The sequence below is a fragment of the Neopsephotus bourkii genome, unplaced genomic scaffold, assembly GCF_033783945.1.
Source record: "Neopsephotus bourkii isolate Nb327-2 ecotype Australia unplaced genomic scaffold, CSIRO-AGI_Nbou_v1 NB_372, whole genome shotgun sequence".
In the NCBI taxonomy this organism is placed as follows: Eukaryota; Metazoa; Chordata; class Aves; order Psittaciformes; family Psittacidae; genus Neopsephotus; species Neopsephotus bourkii.
The window spans coordinates 965,075-984,737 of record NW_026900878.1 but is presented as its reverse complement, the minus strand read 5'-3'; the positions used below and the strand labels follow the sequence as shown (position 1 = coordinate 984,737).

General features: G+C 36.5%; 1 protein-coding gene across 2 annotated transcripts in view; it reads left to right on the top strand.

Annotated features, from left to right (window-relative positions):
• The window catches only part of ATG2B (autophagy related 2B), a 49,688-nt gene that overhangs the window by 20,321 nt on the left and 9,704 nt on the right, over positions 1–19,663 (top strand). The window contains exons 15-32 of one of the 2 annotated variants that reach the window (XM_061348877.1): positions 2,960–3,233; positions 4,032–4,137; positions 5,206–5,398; positions 5,575–5,717; positions 6,495–6,652; positions 6,905–7,077; positions 7,365–7,512; positions 8,391–8,590; positions 9,458–9,538; positions 11,246–11,352; positions 11,637–11,729; positions 12,476–12,546; positions 13,548–13,624; positions 13,863–14,033; positions 14,529–14,670; positions 15,914–16,116; positions 17,068–17,294; positions 18,028–18,136. In XM_061348877.1, the coding sequence (XP_061204861.1) occupies positions 2,960–3,233; positions 4,032–4,137; positions 5,206–5,398; positions 5,575–5,717; positions 6,495–6,652; positions 6,905–7,077; positions 7,365–7,512; positions 8,391–8,590; positions 9,458–9,538; positions 11,246–11,352; positions 11,637–11,729; positions 12,476–12,546; positions 13,548–13,624; positions 13,863–14,033; positions 14,529–14,670; positions 15,914–16,116; positions 17,068–17,294; positions 18,028–18,136 (2,676 nt within the window). Of the gene's footprint in view, positions 1–2,959; positions 3,234–4,031; positions 4,138–5,205; positions 5,399–5,574; positions 5,718–6,494; positions 6,653–6,904; positions 7,078–7,361; positions 7,513–8,390; positions 8,591–9,457; positions 9,539–11,245; positions 11,353–11,636; positions 11,730–12,475; positions 12,547–13,547; positions 13,625–13,862; positions 14,034–14,528; positions 14,671–15,913; positions 16,117–17,067; positions 17,295–18,027; positions 18,137–19,663 lie in introns of both variants that reach the window. The other variant, XM_061348876.1, reaches the window with a different exon arrangement.

Sequence of the window (19,663 nt, the reverse complement as noted above, 5' to 3'; positions counted from 1 at the left end):
ATTGTTTTCAGGAGGAAGGCAGGATGGCACTCTGCCTGAAGTTGCTAATTCTGAGGTGGTGGTTTTGTTTTGTTTGGTTTTAGTTTTTTATGGTTTATTTGTGGTGTTGGTTGTCTGGTTGGGATTTTTTGTGGGTTTTTTTAGTTTTCAGTTTTTTTGATAGTGTGAGGTATTTTTTGTTTGGTTTGGGGGGGGCTGGGCATGGAGGAGTTCCCTTCTGATACAGAGAAGTAGCCATCTGATGTAGGTACTGATTTTGGATTCAGTGATTGCATGCTTGATAACAGACCTAAAAGCAATGGTAACAGCTTCACAGACTGCATAAGTTCTCAGCTTCTTGCAGCAAGCAGAACTGAGCAAAAAAGAAGAGTCTTGAGTGATTGCTAATCCCTAATCCATCCCATCTTGCAACAGTTTGTATTAACTATTGTTGACAGTTCCACTTCTATATTGAAATCTTTAGGTGTCACAGACAGCCCAGTTGCCTCTGCTGTGCCTTACCCGCTTTTGTAGCAGGTAGTAGAAAGGATGGGGACCATATTCATTGTGTTCCTAGTGGCTGAGTACCAGCAGAAGTTGGAGCTTGTTAGTCTTGATTCAGGTTGTCAGTGGGATTTAAGTGTTAGTATATTTAGCACAATAACGTTAAACTGAAGGGCTTTTTTGGAATACATGAGGTAGGGTTAATGCAATTAACTGATTTTCTACACAGCACAAATATCTTCATGTAATTTTATTGTTGCTTTGATTGATTACAGAAAATTAGTATTCAAATCTTAAAGAATCCTCATTTAAGAAACTTGTAAAACTTCAATAATTTCTATCAATAGGGTTATGTTGTGAAAGTTTGATTCTTTTCAATGATGGTCAGCAGTAAGCTACACTTGGGAAGGTTTTGAGTGACATGTCAGTGATGGGAGCTTGAAAGCCATGACTTAGTGAAAGGGGGAATATCAGGGATAGTAGTTCCTGGGTTCTCAACAGTAACATCTGGAAAAGCAAGCAAAATAATCCATGAGACTTGGTATTCCTAACTGCAGTTGAGTATTACTTTGAGACCTCAGGTGAAGTCAGGTCAACGGAGCGGTCTGCCTTAGTCGATGAGGAATGGGTTAAAGACCAGTTGAGCAATCTGGACATCCATAAATCCATGGGTCCAGATGGGTTGCACCCGCGGGTGCTGAGGGAACTGGCTGATGTCATTGCTAGACCGCTCTCCATCATCTTTACCAAGTCTTGGGAAACGGGAGAGGTGCCTGAGGACTGGAGGAAAGCAAATGTCACTCCTGTCTTCAAAAAGGGCAAGAAGGAGGACCCGGGTAACTATAGACCGGTTAGCCTCACCTCCATTCCTGGAAAAGTGATGGAACACCTTATCCTTGGTGCCATCTTAAGGCATATCAAGGATAAGAGGGTTATGAGGGGCAGTCAACATGGCTTCACCAAGGGGAAGTCATGCTTGACCAATCTCGTAGCCTTTTATGAGGAAATAACACGGTGGATGGATGATGGCCGAGCGGTGGATGTGGTCTACTTTGACTTCAGCAAAGCGTTTGACACGGTCTCCCACAGCATCCTTGCGGCTAAATTGAGGAAGTGTGGTCTGGATAATCGGGTAGTGAGGTGGACTGTGAACTGGCTGAAGGGAGAAGCCAGAGAGTTGTAGTCTATGGGGCGGAGTCTAGTTGGAGGCCTGTATCTAGTGGAGTGCCTCAAGGGTCGGTACTGGGACCAGTATTATTTAATATATTCATCAACGATTTAGATGAGGGAATTGAGTGTACTATCAGCAAGTTTGCTGATGACACTAAGCTGGGAGGAGTGGCCGACACGCCAGAAGGCTGTGCTGCCATCCAGAGAGACCTGGACAGGCTGGAGGGTTTGGTGGGGAATAAGTTGATGAAATATAACAAGGGCAAGTGTAGAGTCCTGCATCTGGGCAGGAACAACCCCAGGTTCCAGTATAGATTGGGGAACGACCTGTTAGAGAGCAGTGTAGGGGAGAGGGACCTGGGGGTCCTAGTGGACGACAGGATGACCATGAGCCAACACTGTGCCCTTGTGGCCAAGAAGGCCAACGGCATCCTGGGGTGTATTAGAAGGGGGGTGGTCAGTAGGTCGAGAGAGGTTCTCCTTCCCCTCTACTCAGCCCTGGTGAGACCTCATCTGGAATATTGTGTCCAGTTCTGGGCCCCTCAGTTTAAGAAGGACACGGACCTGCTGGAGAGAGTCCAGCACAGGGCAACTAAGATGATTAAGGGAGTGGAGCATCTCCCTTATGAGGAGAGGCTGAGGGAGCTGGGTCTCTATAGTTTGGAGAAGAGGAGATTGAGGGGTGACCTTATTAGTGTATATAAATATATAAAGGGGGAGTGTCACGAGGATGGAGCCAGGCTCTTCTCAGTGGCAAACAATGAAAGGACAAGGGGAAATGGGTATAAATTGGAACACAAGAGGTTCCACTTAAACCTGAGAAGAAACTTCTTCTCAGTGAGGGTGACGGAACACTGGAACAGGCTGCCCAGGGAGGTTGTGGAATCTCCTTCTTTGGAGACATTCAAAGCCCACCTGGACACGTTCCTGTGTAACCTTATCTAGGTGTTCCTGCTCCGGCAGGGGGATTGGACTAGATGATCTTTTGAGGTCCCTTCCAATCTCTAACATACTGTGATACTGTGATACTTGTTTCTCTCACTTTCTAATTTAAGAGAGAAAGCCATTTTTTGAGATTGCTGATCTCTACAAGTGCTTGATTTCTAACTAAGTAGAATCTTAGCAGCACCAATAATAGAGTAACCTAAGAGTAATAATAATTGGTCCTGATATTTGTGCTTCGTGTGATATGTGGAAAAAAATATTTTTCATTTTTAGATACTGCATCATCAAAGCTTTTCCCGTAGTCACTTTTAGTGCAATATTCCTAATTAATTTTCTTTTCCCCTTTACTTTGTTTTTTTAGCATAAAGCATTTACTGAAGTTTTTCTGGATGATTCACATACTCCTGCAAACTGTAGAGTTTCAGTTCAAGTGACTGCCCCAGCATTAAATCTGTCTGTTCGCTTCCCAATACCTGACCTACGGTCAGATCAGGAAAGAGGACCGTGGTTTAAGAAATCACTTCAGAAGGAGATTCTTCACCTTGAATATACAGATGTGGAATTTAAAACCGAGTTTATTGGAGGGTCAACTCCAGAACAAGTTAAATTAGAGCTTACCTTTAAAGAGCTAACTGGTAAGAATGTTAACATTATATCAAATATTCTTTTTTGTTTTTCTGGATACTACATAGATGAGACAAAAGCCCTCTCATATGGATCAACACAGGAGTGTCTTTCCACCTGAATTTTGGAACAGATACATTTGCTGCAGTTTAGTGTTGTGTACTAAATACCAGTACAAGGCAAAATTAAGGCTAACGTGTGTAAGGTGTAGTGCTTGCATTCTAGTTTTTTAATATCTATCTAGTATTTCTGCTACTTTCTGTTACATTGTCGTACCACTTTGTTTCGATTTAGTATATCTCTGGGATCTATCATGATTTTAGAAGATTTGTAGAGGGTTACTATAGCTACGCAAATTAGGAATCTCATGTCTAGTCTAAAAGAGAAGTGAAAGATGTCCTAAATAACTGTTATTAGGAAACTTTAATACTTTTATGCCTTTAATATCTTTCAGATTAATAAATCTGTGAGACTTGTTTATATTTGCAACCTTCTCAGCTGATTTGTCATTCTGTGTACTTTTCAAGGCTGTGACATAATGTAGTGATGCTATAAATTTAAATGCAGATATCTGTGCATTGGAAGCATCTGGTTTTCTAACTGCTGCTGGTTAGAAGATAATGTGAAATAATTTTTGTTTCTAAAAATTGGTATTTTATTTTTGGAGGAAAAGATGGCATTTACATAAGTGCCATTATAATAGCATAGACAAAGTACCTGGATGGCCTCTAACCTGAGGAGTGGGCAGCGTAAAGCTAGCAGTTGTCATTCCTGTGTTAATTTAAAAAAAAAAATTCTTTTCTGTTCAGGTTCATTCGAAGAAGATAATGCAGAAGCACCAATAAAATTTTTTCAAGTGTCTGGTGGCATAGATGGAGATATAACATCATCATCAGACAATTTTGACTGGCCTCGGTAAAATAATGTTATTCTCTGGTGTGGGTTATTTGGATTTTTATGAAGCACTCTTACTTCTCTAATTTAGTAGTAAATGCTTTAAAATAATTTGCAAAGAAAGAACATGTAGCTATTGAAAAGAACCCAAGGGGTTTTTGTTTTTTTTAATCTTTAAGAGTGTACATTTACGATAATCCAAGATTGTTTTCATGTATAGCGATTTCTGCATAGAATTGAGTAAATTTCAGTGAAAGTTAAATTTCTTGAAAGTTAAGAAACTTGAAACTTTCTCCTACCTTTTTTTTTCCTGACACTTTACGTTTTCTGCTGCTTTTACATTCAAGACAGAATACTAAGCAGATAAAACTTAAGTGGAATTTCACTTCAAAATATTAATGTCAGCTGATACACAGCTAATAGTGACAATAAGGATAATTATATTGTGACTGAATTGTTGGAGCTTAGATCACATGTAAGGCAATACAATACTTCAGGAGTTAGTGAACAGAAGGACCTAACAGCTATAGCATGTAATAAGATGTTTAAAGAGGCAATTTTAGATTTGCAGCAAAATCTGTGACATTTATTTTTTTGCCACAAAATTTAGTACCTTTATGACAATGTGTTTGGGCATTTTTTCTGCATGTTTTTCTTTTATAATGGTACAAATACATTTTTTTTTTACAACAGTATGTGCATGTAATACACTATGTCATGTAGCAGAGCATTTATTAATAACTATTGATGGTCTTCTGATACAAGCATTATTATGGGAGAGTGCTAGGTTTTTCAAAGGTCATGTAATGGTCCACCTGATGGTAGTTGAAAAAAGCAGACACTAACCTTTTCAAGCTGATGACTCTTTTCGTATCTCTCTGTGCCTGTAAATTTGGTGTTTTTCTTAATGGTATCAATCTGTCCAATAAATTACATATTGTCTAACAAAAAAATCCCTGGTCTTTGAGCTATATAGTCTATGTGTATTTAATGGCTAGCTAGTAGAGCTGGGGTACATGTGACAGTGCATCAGTATAAAAATTCCAGGCATCTCTAATGGCTTACTCTGCATAACTTCTTCAATGTCAGGATTGTATTGAAAATAAACCCTCTGGCTGTGCACTCTATTCTGGAAAGGATAGCAGCTGAGGAGGAAGAAGGTGATAATAACTTTCAAGAGGAAGAAGAAGGAGGGTCTCATTCTTTGAAGGATGTCTGTGATATTAGAAGACCAGAGCCTTCTCCTTTTTCTTCTCGTAGGGTCATGTTTGAAAATGAAGAGGTACTACAAAATTTTGTTACTGCTTTTATGCTTATGGTAGACAAAATTAATATTCTTACTACTTTATGCACATCTTCTGGCTTCCAGTTTTGGTTTGTTGGTTTGTTCTTGGGTTGTTGGTTTTTTTTTTGGTTGTTTTTTTTTTTAACTTGAGCATTTTCTTTTTTTTCTTTCAGATGGTGATGCCAGGAGATGTAGTTGAAATGACCGAGTTTCAGGATAAAACAATTAGCAATTCTCATTATGTACTGGAACTCATGTTACCAAACATTCATTTAACATTACCAAACAAAAGCTTTTATGAAAAACTGTACAATAGGCAAGTATAATTGTTTTGCTTGGTTAGCATGACCTGTACTTTTAGATCTGTATTCATTGTTGATAAAAGCAACTGAATGAGCAGCTGTAGCAGGAATTCCCTTGTATAGTTTTCTAAGAATATTAAAGGCTATGTAAATATTCTTCCAAGTTAACATCAGAGACACCACTGACATATACCTGATCAGTGCCATAGCAGCCATCTGCTAAAAAATGTTTGGCAGATTTTATGAGCAAAGGGTAAAGTTAGTCATTAGCTTTCAGAGACTACTTTATTCAGATCTCTGTTCTCAATGTTTCAATTTGCTCTAATCTTTCTGAAGTCTCATTTATAAATGAGTGTCAGAGCTGAACCTTTCATTAAATATTCTCTTGGTGTACTCATGCACTGAATGTCACTTATGTCTGTAATCCTGACAGACACAAAGTCACTTGGAAGTAAGAGAACTGTTTCCTGCAACTTGGTTGAAAATTGATGTGATAAAATGGGGTTTTGTCACCCTTTCTTCAGCCTAGTGAGCTAATTCACACCTACTTATAGTGGCTTTTGTATCACTGTCAAATGGTAGGCTTTGATATGTGAATAATGTAAGTACAGCAAAAAAGCTCCTTTTTAGCTTGTACTCATTAATACATTATTCTTTCTCTTGGTCTTGAGCATTTTTTCCTTCTTGTTTATAAAATCTGAAGTCTGCAAAGGAAATATTACTTGACTGTCCTTATATTAAGTGGGAATGTAGTAATATATTTTGTATAATGATAATGTATTTCTTCCTAGGATCAGCAATGATTTATTGTTGTGGGAACCCACAGCTCCATCTCCTGTAGAAACATTTGAAAACCTTTCTTATGGTGTTGGACTATCTGTGGCCAGCCAGCTCATCAACACTTTCAGTAAAGACAGCTTTAGTCAATTTAAATCTGCAGTTCATTATGGTAATACACTTAATAAATCATGTAGAACTATAGTGATTCAAAAGCATAATTGTCTGAAGTGATGAAGCTGACAGTGGAAAGAATTTGTAAACTTAGAAGAAAGAATTTACTTAAACCAAAAAGAAAAAAAACTATCCTGTATAATCAAGTAAAATAAGTGTGAAAATGAATCGTATTACTGATGGAAAAATAGTGAGTTATTGGCATAATATGTGTACTAGCTAGTTAGATGTTTTTCATTTTATCTATTAGATGATGAGAGTGGATCTGAGGAAGAAACACTACAGTATTACTCCACTGTTGATCCAAACTATCGTTCACGCAGAAGGAAAAAGCTTGACTCTCAGAATAAGAACTCACAAAGCTTTCTGTCTGTTCTGCTAAATGTGACACATGGATTAGTATCAATATTCACAGACGTAAAGGTGAGACACTGGGGCTGAAAAATCTGGTCTGTTCTGATCATGGGATCCCTTCATGTCATATGTACTATTTTTGGAAGGAGCGAGTACTTAACAGTAATTCTGTATTCTTCATTTTTTTGTACTATAGACAATAATGCAATACAATATTTTAGCAATTGTGTTTGCTTTACATAAGAAGCTAAAATGCAAGTGGGAAAATATGTATTGGTAGCAAGTGTTTTTAGTTTAGACTGTCTAACTGCAGCAAACTCAGCAAGCAGTTATCATTTCTGTTTTTCCTTCAGCAGGATGATCGAAGTACACTGGAAGGAAAATATGGTGAATTCTGGTTGGAGTTCAACAGTGGTTCACTTTTCAGTGTGACTAAATATGAAGGCTTTGAGGACAGACACTATGTTTGCCTCCATTCTAGCAGCCTCAATTTATATCATCAAGGTAGGGGTGGGAATGAGATGGCTTTGGGACTAGATTTGAAATAAGATGAGTTTAAAGTTTTTTAGGAGAAATGCTGTCTTTGCTTTCTTCCTTTTTTTCCTCCCTCTGGTAGTGTATCATTTGACACAATAGATCTAGTTCATGACTTAATGCTCCTAAATGCTGCAGTAATACATCTTCATGATAACTGTATTTACTTGGTTACAGTTTAGCACAAATTCTCCTTGGCAGCTGTTGGTCTTTAGAGGTACTGTGGTTCTCTGGCACCTTAGCTGCACAGTCTGTTCCTTATTATGAAGGTAAACACTTCCTAAATGTTACTGGTTATTCAGTTTTAAAAAGGTACAGGTTAGCAGTGGCTACTGTATGTTTCCTGAGTACCTACTTGTAGTTAGAAGGTGAAGAGTTTTAAAGTTTTAAGTTGACTGTGTAGTTTATATGGCTGGCAACCCTCATGTAGTTAAGCCTTAAGATTTCCTCCTTGAATGTCTCTGAATCAATGGTAGTCAAGTTAAAGTATTTTTCAGTGTAAGGCTTAATTACCGTGTGTCTAGAGGTTAACCTGGCACCATAACATGAGGAGAGACATATTCCTATCTCTCCATGTAATCCGTAGATTTCTGTCCTTTATTTCAACTTTGTCATTTTGTGGGGCAAATAAAAAAGCCCTATAGTCACATTGAATATTTTATCTAAAACCAGGGTTTTAAATATTATATGACTTGTAACCTCCTCTTCACAATTTTTGTCAGTGTGCGTGACTAACTTTGGTAACTAAAATAATTCTAAAGGTATTAAGCATAAAAAGGATTTTCCTTACCTTTTCATCAGTAACAGCTTTGAAGCACAAGGTAACTCATTCTAAAATTTCTTTGCAGGTATGGTAGATGGTGTTATCCCCTCCTCTGAAGTGCGACTGCCCAGCACAATACGTCCCCATTGGTTAGAACCTACTATTTGTTTTTCTGAAGAAGATGGGCTTAGTAGGACTACTTCAGATGGTGTAGGAGTGGAATGTCCAAGTATGCTGACTGTTGCAGTCAAAATACAATCAGATAAAATAGAGAGCAATACAAAGGTTTGTGTTTTTAAATTTGTTCTTTTGTAAACTGAGTTATCTCAGTTTATACGGAAACACCTAGATGTGAGTTTACAAGGGTTAGAGACGAAGGAACCGTATAATTCTGAGCCATTAATCCTCAAACTGTAATTTTTTGTTAGAATCTTTTGGGTGGATTGTAAAATTTAAGTATCAGCTTAATTTATTAGGTCTTCCAATACTTCACTTTGCTGCTCACACTCTATTATTTCTACTAAATGCATTTCTTGGCCAGTTGAGCTTTTTTTTTTGTTTTCTTTTGGCTGAGTTTTAATCTGGTGCAAGGGCAAATATAAAGAGTTTAAAAGTTTTCTGCTCAGCTTACTAGCAGTCTCATCTAATAGGCAGCTTTTGCTTACTGATTTTGGAGTGGCACTCGTAAATGAGTGGTATTGCTTGTCTTTGACAGTAGCATTCATTAGCATGGCTAAATGATGACAAACAGGTTTGCAGAGCGATCTAGAGAAGGAATCTGCAGACCAGCACAGTGTTGTGGGGGCTCAATTGACTTGGATTTAAACAGCGTAAGAAAGAACTACATTGAGTTGGTACCCCTGGTAATCCCTGGTGAATCCCAGAATGAATGAACAGGGATCCTTCCTTCCTATCACCACCACAAAACTGTCATTTCTAAATGATCCTGTTGCAAAAAGTAATACGCTGTATTAGTCAGGGTTTCTGTATAATGAAGCAGGTTTTTTGAGTATTTAATCCTGTCCCAGTCCTTTCTTCTTTTCTAAACACCTGGAGATTGCGGGGGCAATAGGATGACTGTGTGTCATAATCTAGGTGTCAAACGGTTACATGTATTTATTGTAAACTAACTCCTGGAACTTTCTTGTGCAGGAATTTCTAGTTGCTGTTGGACTAAGAGGAGCCACCCTTCAGCACAGAGTACTGTCATCAGGTTTAAGCTGGCATGAACAGGTCAGGTTTCTACAGTTCTTGACTACATCTTCAGTTTCAGTCTCACTCCTTTAACAAATGCTTTAAGTATCAAACTAAACCTTGATGGAAAATCTTTGTGTTAGGCTATGTCTTTTATCTTACTCTGCTCTTAAAAATGTTATTCTTTTCTTTCTTGTCTCTCTTTGAGACCATTTAGCTGTCTAGTTGTGCTCTTTAATTCTTGTATATTCATTTGCTACACTTCCACCCATCATGTGAAATCTCTGCATTCAACATGTCAGGAAAGTTCTGGGGTTTTTTTGAGGTCTTTTTTGTTGTTTGTTGTTTTTTGCTTGGGGTTTTGTTTGTGTGTGGTTTTCTATGTTTTGGGTTTGTTTTGATTTGTTTGGGCTTTATTGTTTTTTTTCTTCCCTTTCTTAAATTCAGATGGAAAATCTCAGTAGTCCAGTGTTACCCAAGCAGTTGTGAAAAAACACTCTCAAAACAAACATGTTACTTGCAGCACTGAAAGCATTTCTGTATTTTTCCCTTCTGTTCACCTAATTCCTAAAGTCGTGTTTCTCCCTTGTCTCTCTTGTTTTACGTTATTTGAATAGTAGTAATGGAGAAGAAGACTTTGGGGAAGTAGTGAACAGCGGTTTACACAAATGATTGTAATGCAGGCCTCTGAATTAGAATTGTTGTACTGATACATGTGGGTGTGAAAGTATAGCATAGCAGACGTAGCTAGGGAGCCAGTAGTACAATAGCAGTATAGTTTCATGTACTTACATCATACTGGGTTACAGATAGTAAACCCTGTCATTCAGGCCTATCCTGTTTATCCTCCTGTATGTATGGTATGCTTATTTTTACTTGCATTTTTATTGTATAACTATATGGAGCTGAACTTAGTGCTTTGGGCTGTTCTGTGTCATCACTTTCTTCTCAACATGGTATTTGTATGTGTTCATGTTGCCTGCTTTATACAGTGTTGCTTATTTTCTCTGTGAATTATTGCTCAATTTACATTACATGAAATGCACTTGGGAATCTGTTTTGGAGAGGTAGGGGGAAAAATTGGCCAAAGAAAGAGATAGAGGAAATGGTTAAAAGGCTAGCAGTGTCGATATGCCCCAGGCTTGAAACAATATAGTGTAACAGATTTGAGAGAGAACTGTGACAGACCTTAAAGAGGAGGTTAGGAGTTTATTTTATGTAGTAATACATGACAAATAAATGTGTACAATGCATGTGTACATATTTCTGATTCTGAGCATATTTCCCATCCCCCCAAAGAAAAAGATAACTTGAGGATTACTTTAACGATGTACAGTATTACAAGAAAAATTGGCTTTTCAGATAAACAGAACAAACTAAATACTAACACTGTAATAACTTCAAATAAAGCTGATTAAGACTGTATTTGGGCAACGCTTTAAAAATGGATTGTGAAGCATTATACAAGGAGCCACTTAGGCATCTGTGGATTGGTCTTTTCCATACCTTTGAGGCTGTAGTTTGGATTTTGTATATTTTGCCATGTTTACGTTCCATGTTTTTCTGTATTCAGATACTGGACAAGCACCTTTAAATATCTGAGATTACTCACTAATCCCCCCTTTTTCCTTCTACTGATCAAACATTTTATTGTCATACCTGTTGCAGATTTTTTTTTTTTTTAATGTATGATCATTTAGTAATTTAACAGATACTGAAGTATTATTGTGTTTTGTTATTTTTTAGATTTTGTATTTTTTGAATATTTCTGATGAGCCTGTTCTGGGATATAATCCTCCAGCTACCATTACAACTTTTCATGTACATCTTTGGAGTTGTGCTCTTGATTACAGGTAAATAAAAAGCAAGTGTATGTCAGTGGCACTGCAGCTATATATTTATTCTTTAGAAATAAATATATACACAACATTCAAGTTTGCATATTGTGAGTAGTATGTATTTAGGCTTGTTTGGAAAAAGTCCTTCAGAGAACTTAGAAGTACTTAAACTGTAAGCAATTTAAAGTAGGATATGTATTTGAATAGGCCTGAGAAGATCTAGTTAGGTAGCCTATAAGGCTTTGATTGAACTTCTAAGTACAGAGTATTAATTTTTCTCTTTTGCTCTTTGTTGTTAGGCCCTTGTTTTTGCCAGTCAGATCTCTTCTTACTGTTGAAACTTTCAGCATTTCCAGCAGTGTTGCAGTGGATAAATCCTCTTCTACTCTCAGGTATAATTTAAGTGATTGTGAAACATGGAAGTTCCTGTAAAACTTGTAATGCCTGTAATGCTTTTTTAACCCAGAAAACATTTGTGTTGTGTAAACGATTACACTGGTTTGCATCTTTTGAAATACATTAATTACATAGGTGATACTTCTGGTTTATTAGGTTAATTTTTTTTCCCTAAGTTGAATTGCTTTCTTTAGGTGCTAGTGATTCTGCATTTTTTCAAAGGATTTAAAGATGTTCTGAAATGAAATTACGCCTATTTTGTCAAATAGTGGCACCTTAAGATTTCTTAAAGATTTGTTACTTGGAGACAGTTTATTAATTATGGAAAAAGTGATTACTGAACATATCTGTAAGTTTTTAATAACTTTTCTTACAACTTTAGTTGAATATTGAGTTGCTTGTTACTATTGATAAAGCTTTATAAATCACCTTTGAAAACAAATGTGTCTGTTTTTAAAAAGAAATAAAGGCAAAAAAGGATATAAGAAGTGTTAGCTATGTATGCTGAAAGCATTACTTTTTATTCTAGGAAGGATCAAATACATGAACTGAAATGCAAATACAACTAGCGGTGGCAAAAGTACCTTGAAGTGGTTAGTTACCAAGGGATTTGGAAATTATGAAAGGCTTAATTGAAGAGTTGGATTTAAGATATGCTAGATGTATTAATTTTTTTTCTATACTAATTTATTTTGTCTGGTGAATTGCATGTAAGTTCTCTACTATGTTTAATATTTTTTAGGATAATTTTAGATGAAGCTACTTTGCATCTGTCTGACAAATGCAACACTGTTACAGTGAACCTCCACAGAGGTAAGTATGTTTTAGATGTGACTAATGAATTGAGAGGCTAAAGAAACAAAATACTAAAGTTACAGGCATATTCAACATTTATAAAGGTCATTTGAAGATGAGGTCTGAGGAGACAAGGAGAAGCAAGTTGAATATGAATGAATAATACAGTGTTGATAAAAATCTGGGTACTCTAGTTTGAACTTTTGGATGCAGAAGTATGTCAGGGAACAGCAACTTGCAGGTCTCTCATTTTCTTATTGCAGTTCCATAATAGACATTTGAAAAAAAGCATATTTTTAAAAATCTGCAGGTGGCACCAAAAGAAGTCTTCACAGGAAAGAGATCTCATTTTATGAGCTGTCTATTCTAAAACATTGAAATTGAAAGGTGTTATATGGCACAGAGTTCTAGGTTCTGCAAAGAATGATACCAACTGATTTGCTTTCGTATAGTTACAGCCTTCAAGGACTGAGGAACTTGAACCAATATTTAACAAATCACTTGGAGAAATAATGAAATCCTGTGCCCATGAAAGTGTGTATTTAGCTTAACTAACAGATCTGTAAGTGAAGGACAAAGTAAAGATACGCTCGTTTTCTTATAACAAGGAAAAGGGGAATAACATATTCATGGTACTGAAAGATTAGCAAAATATGAAAATGTCCTTTCTCGCTTAAACTGAAAAACTGCTAGGATGTTTAGTCACCCATCTTCTCTGTGTGTCTTTCTCTAACCCACACAGATGGGATAAGGATAAATACATTAAAAGATTATACTGCAGACAGATGGTGGCAGTGGGAGTGATATATTGAATTAAAAAGGTTTGAGTAGCTGAAATTTGAACTCTGAGAGTAATCCTCATAAAAGAAGAAAATCAGAGATGGAAAAGGTTTTGGTAAAAAAGATCCCTTTTCAAGTTCATGCTATTTCTAATGGTTTAATAACCAAAAATACATGATATGGATCATGTTTGTTGTTGAGTCTTTTTTTTTTTTTTTTAATAACTCATTGTCTTTCAGATTATGTTCGTGTTATGGATATGGGACTGCTGGAACTAACCATTACAGCAGTAAAATCTGATTCTGATGAGGAAAGAGTAAGTATTAAATCACAAATAAAATTAAATGTAAAATTTCTGTGACAGATTGTGATTTGAAAATTGCTTTATTATACTTAGAATCAGGGAAGTTTTTCAGTTTACTTGTACTATTTCTTTTAACTTTTTTGACCTAGTCAAGTAAATTAATTTAAAACCAGCTGTGTATTAATGCTATTTTCATGGAACCTTATGTTGATCTGAAGTGTATTCTGAGATTTTTATTTTTGTTATGTAGACTAAACCACGTTTTGAGCTGCATTGTTCCAGTGATGTAATCCATATTCGTACCTGCTCCGATTCGTGTGCTGCCCTAATGAACCTAATACAATATATTGCAAGTTATGGTGATTTACATCCACCTGCTAAAACAGAGATTAAACGTGGAGTTAGCAAGCCAAAAATGAAGGTATAAAATAGCAAAATCTGTCAACTTATCTTGATGTTTCCTTGGTAACTAAAACATTACTTATGTTTTAATTTTGATGTCCCTAGTCTATTTCCAAAGAATATAAAAATTCTTGTAAAGAAATTAACAGATTTATCTAGCTTAAAATGTATTTGAGAGTAAAATGGTGACTTTTTTTTCTACTTTGGTCACTACTTAATATTTTAAAATATTTTGTGCTGTTTACCTACTCCACTTTATTCTTATCTAAAGGAGGAAATTCCAGGACATACGTATTCTGTCCAAGTGCTCTGATGGTTTAAATACCCTGAACCATAATGTTGTAACCTACTTTATGAATCGTCTAGCTTGGAGTTTCAGCTCACTACATTATTAAAGTTAAGGTGTTACTTCTTACACTTTTAGATGTATATCAAGCCATTCTAACAAAATCTTATTCAGAATGCAGTTACAGTTGTCTTTAAGATGTAACTATGTATAGTGCCTCTCTTACAGGTAGAGACCTTTAGCCAACCATCTTCCCATGGACCAGGCCTTGCTGAATCAGAGCAACAGATTTTGCGTGATTTGATGAGTGATGCAATGGAGGAAATTGAGACTCAACAGACTGCCTCTGCTGCAAAACCAGAGTCTAATGGTAAGAATCCTCTGGAGGCATAAATACACACGAAGTACAGCCTTTTTGGAAGGAGAGTGGTATTGAAAGTTTTCATAGAATAGAATCATAGAATCATAGAATGTTTTGGGTTGGAAAGGACCTTAAGAGCATCTGGTTCCAATCGCCCTGGCATGGGCAGGGAAGCTTCACACTAGACCATGTCACCCAAGGCTCTGTCAGCTTGGCCTTGAATACTGTCTGGAATGGAGCATTTACCACTTGGTAAGCCTGTTGGTCAGCCTGTTCCCAGTGCCTCACCACCCTTACAGTAAACTTCTTTCTATATCTAACCTCAGCTTCCCCTGTTTAATTTTGAATCCATTACCTCCTGTCCTATAGCTACAGTCCCTAATGAAAAGTCCCTCTCTGGCATCCCTGTAGGCCCCTTCAGGTACTGGAAGGCTGCTATGAGGTCTCCACACAGCCTTCTCTTCTCCAGGCTGAACAGCCCCAACTTTCTCAGCCTGTCTTCATATGGGAGGTGGTCAAGTCCCCTGATCATCCTTGTGGCCCTTCTCTGGACTTGCTCCAACAGCTCCATGCCCTTCTTATTTGAGGACACCAGAACTGCACACAATACTCACAAGTGGGGTCTTACAAGAACAGAGTAGAGGGGCAGGATCACCTTCTTTGACCTGTTGGCCACGCTCCTTTTGATGCAGCCCAGGATATGGTTGACTTTCTGGGCTGTGAGTGCACACTGCTGGCTCATGTTCAGTTTCTTGTTGACCATTTTGCTGCAAAAAGACTTTATCATGGTTAGAGTTAAATCCAGGTTTAAATTGGCTGAAATAGAGAATTTCACTATTTCCATGATGTCTGGTCCTCTTTTTGGTGGCAGGTGAGCAGTCAGTGTAGTACTGAAAGTTATTGATGCTGTGATCTTACTACTAGAATGGGAAACTTGAACACAAAATTTTGCTGTTGGAGTTTTTTTATTTGTTTGTATCTGTGGGTTCTTTTTCAAGTCATTTTTCTCTATTTTCTCAATTCATATCTACTGTTAACTGGTCATGATTATAATGTAATCACTTCAAATTGTAAAGTAGATTTTTTTTTAATTGTTTTTTGTTTATAGTAGAAATTGATTCAAGGTACAATAAGTAACTTGATGAAGTAACATATTTTACTTAACTTTTAGGTAATTTGGTGTCTATTTTCCTACTTCGTAAAGGTTTTTCCACTGAAGTCTGTTTTTTCTCCACCTTCATTCAATTCCTAGGAATTTTGGATGACAGATGTCAAACTCAGGAACCATCTTGCTCAGATCTCTTCTTGTTTCCAGATGAAAGTGGAAATATCTCACAAGAGCCAAGTCCCACTTATGATTCATTCACTCATCACCTGATAAATGAGGCCATAGGAGACATTCCCGCAGAAAGTGATGATTTCTGCATTCTTTTTGCACCGAAAGTTGCTGTTGCTGTAAGAAGCTTTGAGAATTACTTTATAAGATAAATTACAGAAAAGCCTATGTAAGACCTGGGTAAATTAGAGTTCATAGCTTTTTATGATTGCTTGGTGGCAATCTTATCAGTGGGTGGAGTGGCAGAAAAATAATCTTTAAGGACTTCACGTATTGTTATTGTGAGGAATGAATGCAAGTATTTTCAAATATACATGATTTTTCCTTATTTCAGCTGTAAGTAATTGTCTGATCTGAATATTACTTTATATTTTCTATTTTCCTACATTTTTAGTCAGGTTTTATCATTACCAATTTGACTTAGAGTGATGGCATAGTTAGAGAAAAAAATATTTTAAGCAAAATACAGTATTTATCAAAATAGCAGCTTTGCACATCTCCTTTTATTAATTTATCTTATAGTCAAAGCTTGCAATGCTTTTATGGGCTGAAGATCCTTGCCAAACCTCAGAGAAAAGCTTGTGTGTCACTTTACACTGCTCTCCACTGCATTAAAAGATTTAGGAAACTACGCTCAAACTCTTTGAAAACAGCCTGTGTTCATGTTTTTCATAGTATCTCTGGTTGTATTCTTCATAATAGAAGTAGTTCTGAATCTCTAGAAGCTGGTTTTGCCCAGTTATCTTTGAGCTTGTTTGTTTCCAGAAGTGCTATTATGGTAACCTGGGCTCTTCATGTTTTTTCTTTGTTTTCAGCTCTTGTTTTGTTTTCAGCTCTTGTTTTGTTTTGTGTACAGTTTGGATAAAGTAGTTTGGGTTTTTTGTATTGTTTTGTTTTGTTAACATTTCTCAGCTTCTGGTTTATTTTTACATTTTTTGGTCTTTAAATAATTCCTAAACAAAGCCTCTTTTATATAAGCTTTGGAAGACAGTACAGAACAGTTTCTTTTAATAGGTAGGAAAGCAGATTTCCCTTACTCATGCTATATACTTTTTTTTTTTTTCAATTAGGAAAAAGAGGAAGAGCCAGTAATAAAAATTCTGGTTGATGATGCAATTATCATAAAGGAAAATCACTTCAGCCAACCTATTAAAAAAACAGATACAAGCAAAGCTCCCCTTCATTTTCCTGTTCCTCTGGTACGCTATGTTGTAAAGGAAATCTCTCTTGTTTGGCATCTCTATGGCGGAAGGGATTTTGGGGCTGCACCACCAACATCTCCAGCTAAAAGTTTCGTGTAAGTGTTTGGTAAAATTATGAGGATTAGAACGTTTAAAAAAACTTCCCTTTGAGGTTAATCTCACTATTCAATCCCAAATCTTCCTTGCTTTCTTTTTTTCTCCCTTCTCACAAGGAATCAATCATAGAATGGTTTGAGTTGGAAGGGACCTCAGGGATCATCTAGAATCTTCTTACAGAGTTTAGCTCCATGAACCAGAGTGTATTTTTCCTGTGCCTTAACCTGGACAAATTGGCATTGGGTTGGTGCGTTTTTTTGGGATGGAGGGATAGGTTTTCCTTTTAAGGGTTGTATTACAAGTTAAGTTTTCCTGGAGAGCTTAGGGCTTAAGGAGCATGAAAGACTCACTGTAGTAGCTGGAGTCTAGTCTTTAGGATGTCATGTAAGCTAATGAATAATTAATATTATCAGAGCCAAAATTAAGGAAATGTTTCATGAATGTTAATTTGGTGGGATGCGTGCACCTTGCATTCTCCTTAGGTACGCATTTCTTGAACAGTAAAAAGAAAGTATTTGGTTAAGAGAAACACAAGTTCTTTTTTTCCCATTCTTTGGGTTTTTTTGGGGTGGTTTTTTTTTTTTTTTTTGGTGTGTGATTTCTAGTATTTTTCTCTCATAACCATTTAAATACTATTAAGTTATATCCAGTGAAATATATATGGTTTTACTGTTAGATTACAGCTCATGAGTTTAATCTGCAAAAGTGTATTTTTCTTGTTTATTTCCTCAGAAGTCCCCATAGTTCCCCTTCTCATACACCAACGAGGCATGGACGGAGCACAGCATGTGGGGGAAGAGGAAGAAACCCAGACTTCCTGATGGAAATACAGTTAAGCAAGGTGAAGAAACTGCTTCAGAGATGCTTGTGTGTGAATATCTTAACATGTTGTATGTTTGATAACAGCTTTCCATTAGAATTCTTCAGGATTTCTTCCATTAGTATCTGCATCTAAGCACTTTGAAGGTGATTAATTTAGAGTTTAACAAAAAATGTATTTGTGCTTCTAGAGTAGTATTACCTACTTGCTGAATAAGCGTGTTTCTAATGATGAAGGATATTTAATATTCTTAAAATTTTATTATAAACATGGTTTACAAGGACTGTTCTCTTTGTCTTCTATTCTGAATTCATACGCCTATTATTAAATCTAATGTTCTAGCAAAATGACTGGAATGTAGATCTTTTGAGAGAGTGTATCGTTTGGTAACTGGATATTAAATAGCATCCAGTTATATGACAGTATCATCCCTATATTTCCTTTAATGTATTTGGCACCCTCAAGGCATAAGTGTATAACTGTTGTTTTTAAGCTTGTGCTTAGCTCTTAACATAGAAACTAGATTCTTGATTCTGACACTGTGAAGAACATAGTCAAGGAAGTATTCAAATTTAATGTGAAATGGATCAATAACAAAACATTTTCAAAATAAAGCTTTCCAAACCTTTCTGTAAACATGAAAGGTACTACATAAAACTGAATGCCTTTTACAGTCTATGTGCATGTCTAGAGCTTAAAATTCATCCAGTTAGCACTCCAAACTTAAATGCTTGGTGCTTATATTAATTTTTTCTAGAAAACACATGACATTGCAATAAAAAAAGGAAAAAAATAAGCATTTCATATTCTGTGTGAAAAAAGTGTAGAAATGTAACAATCTGTCTTAATTTGCAGGTGTTTAATGAGTTGGTTTTAGTACTGAGGCATAAAGGACTTCTGACATTTTTATTTTTTTTTTCCCCTGTGTGTTTTTGTTTTGGTTTTATGTCTGTCCTTCTCCCCCCCACTCTCCCCACCTTGGTATAAAGCTTAATTATAATGATGATGTTTAACAAGAAATTAAGGCAAAGAGTGTGGAAAACATAAAGGTTCTGAGCAGTGATTATGATAAACATCTATTTTTCTCTTCAACACTTCAAATGTTCCAGTTCACATGGTATCTTGAGTACAAGGCACTTGAATACCGTGGTTTTTAACATCAGTATCTGGCCAGTAGAGGCCACTGTTCTGTTTGTATGTGTGCTCTGCTTCATTACATTGGAGTGCAGGATGCTGTGGGGGTTACTGAGACAGAGAATGATTTGTAGGTAACCACAGGTCTCTGAAAATGAGAACTATATCAAGAGATGAGGAGAAGGAGAGAATTCAGAATTCTTTAGAATTGATGACAGGTAATGGATTAACATTTATGCAGACTAAGGTAAGTAAAGAAAAAGGAAACTGAGGCTGGAAGAATCTATTTGAAAAGTCTGTTCATAGGAAAGAAACCTTACTTTCTTAAGTCTAGAATGTGCAGGACTCAAGAATTGCGAGATAGCCTGGTACAGGCTTCAAAATGCAGTAAGAAACATGTCAGGGTTGAGCGGA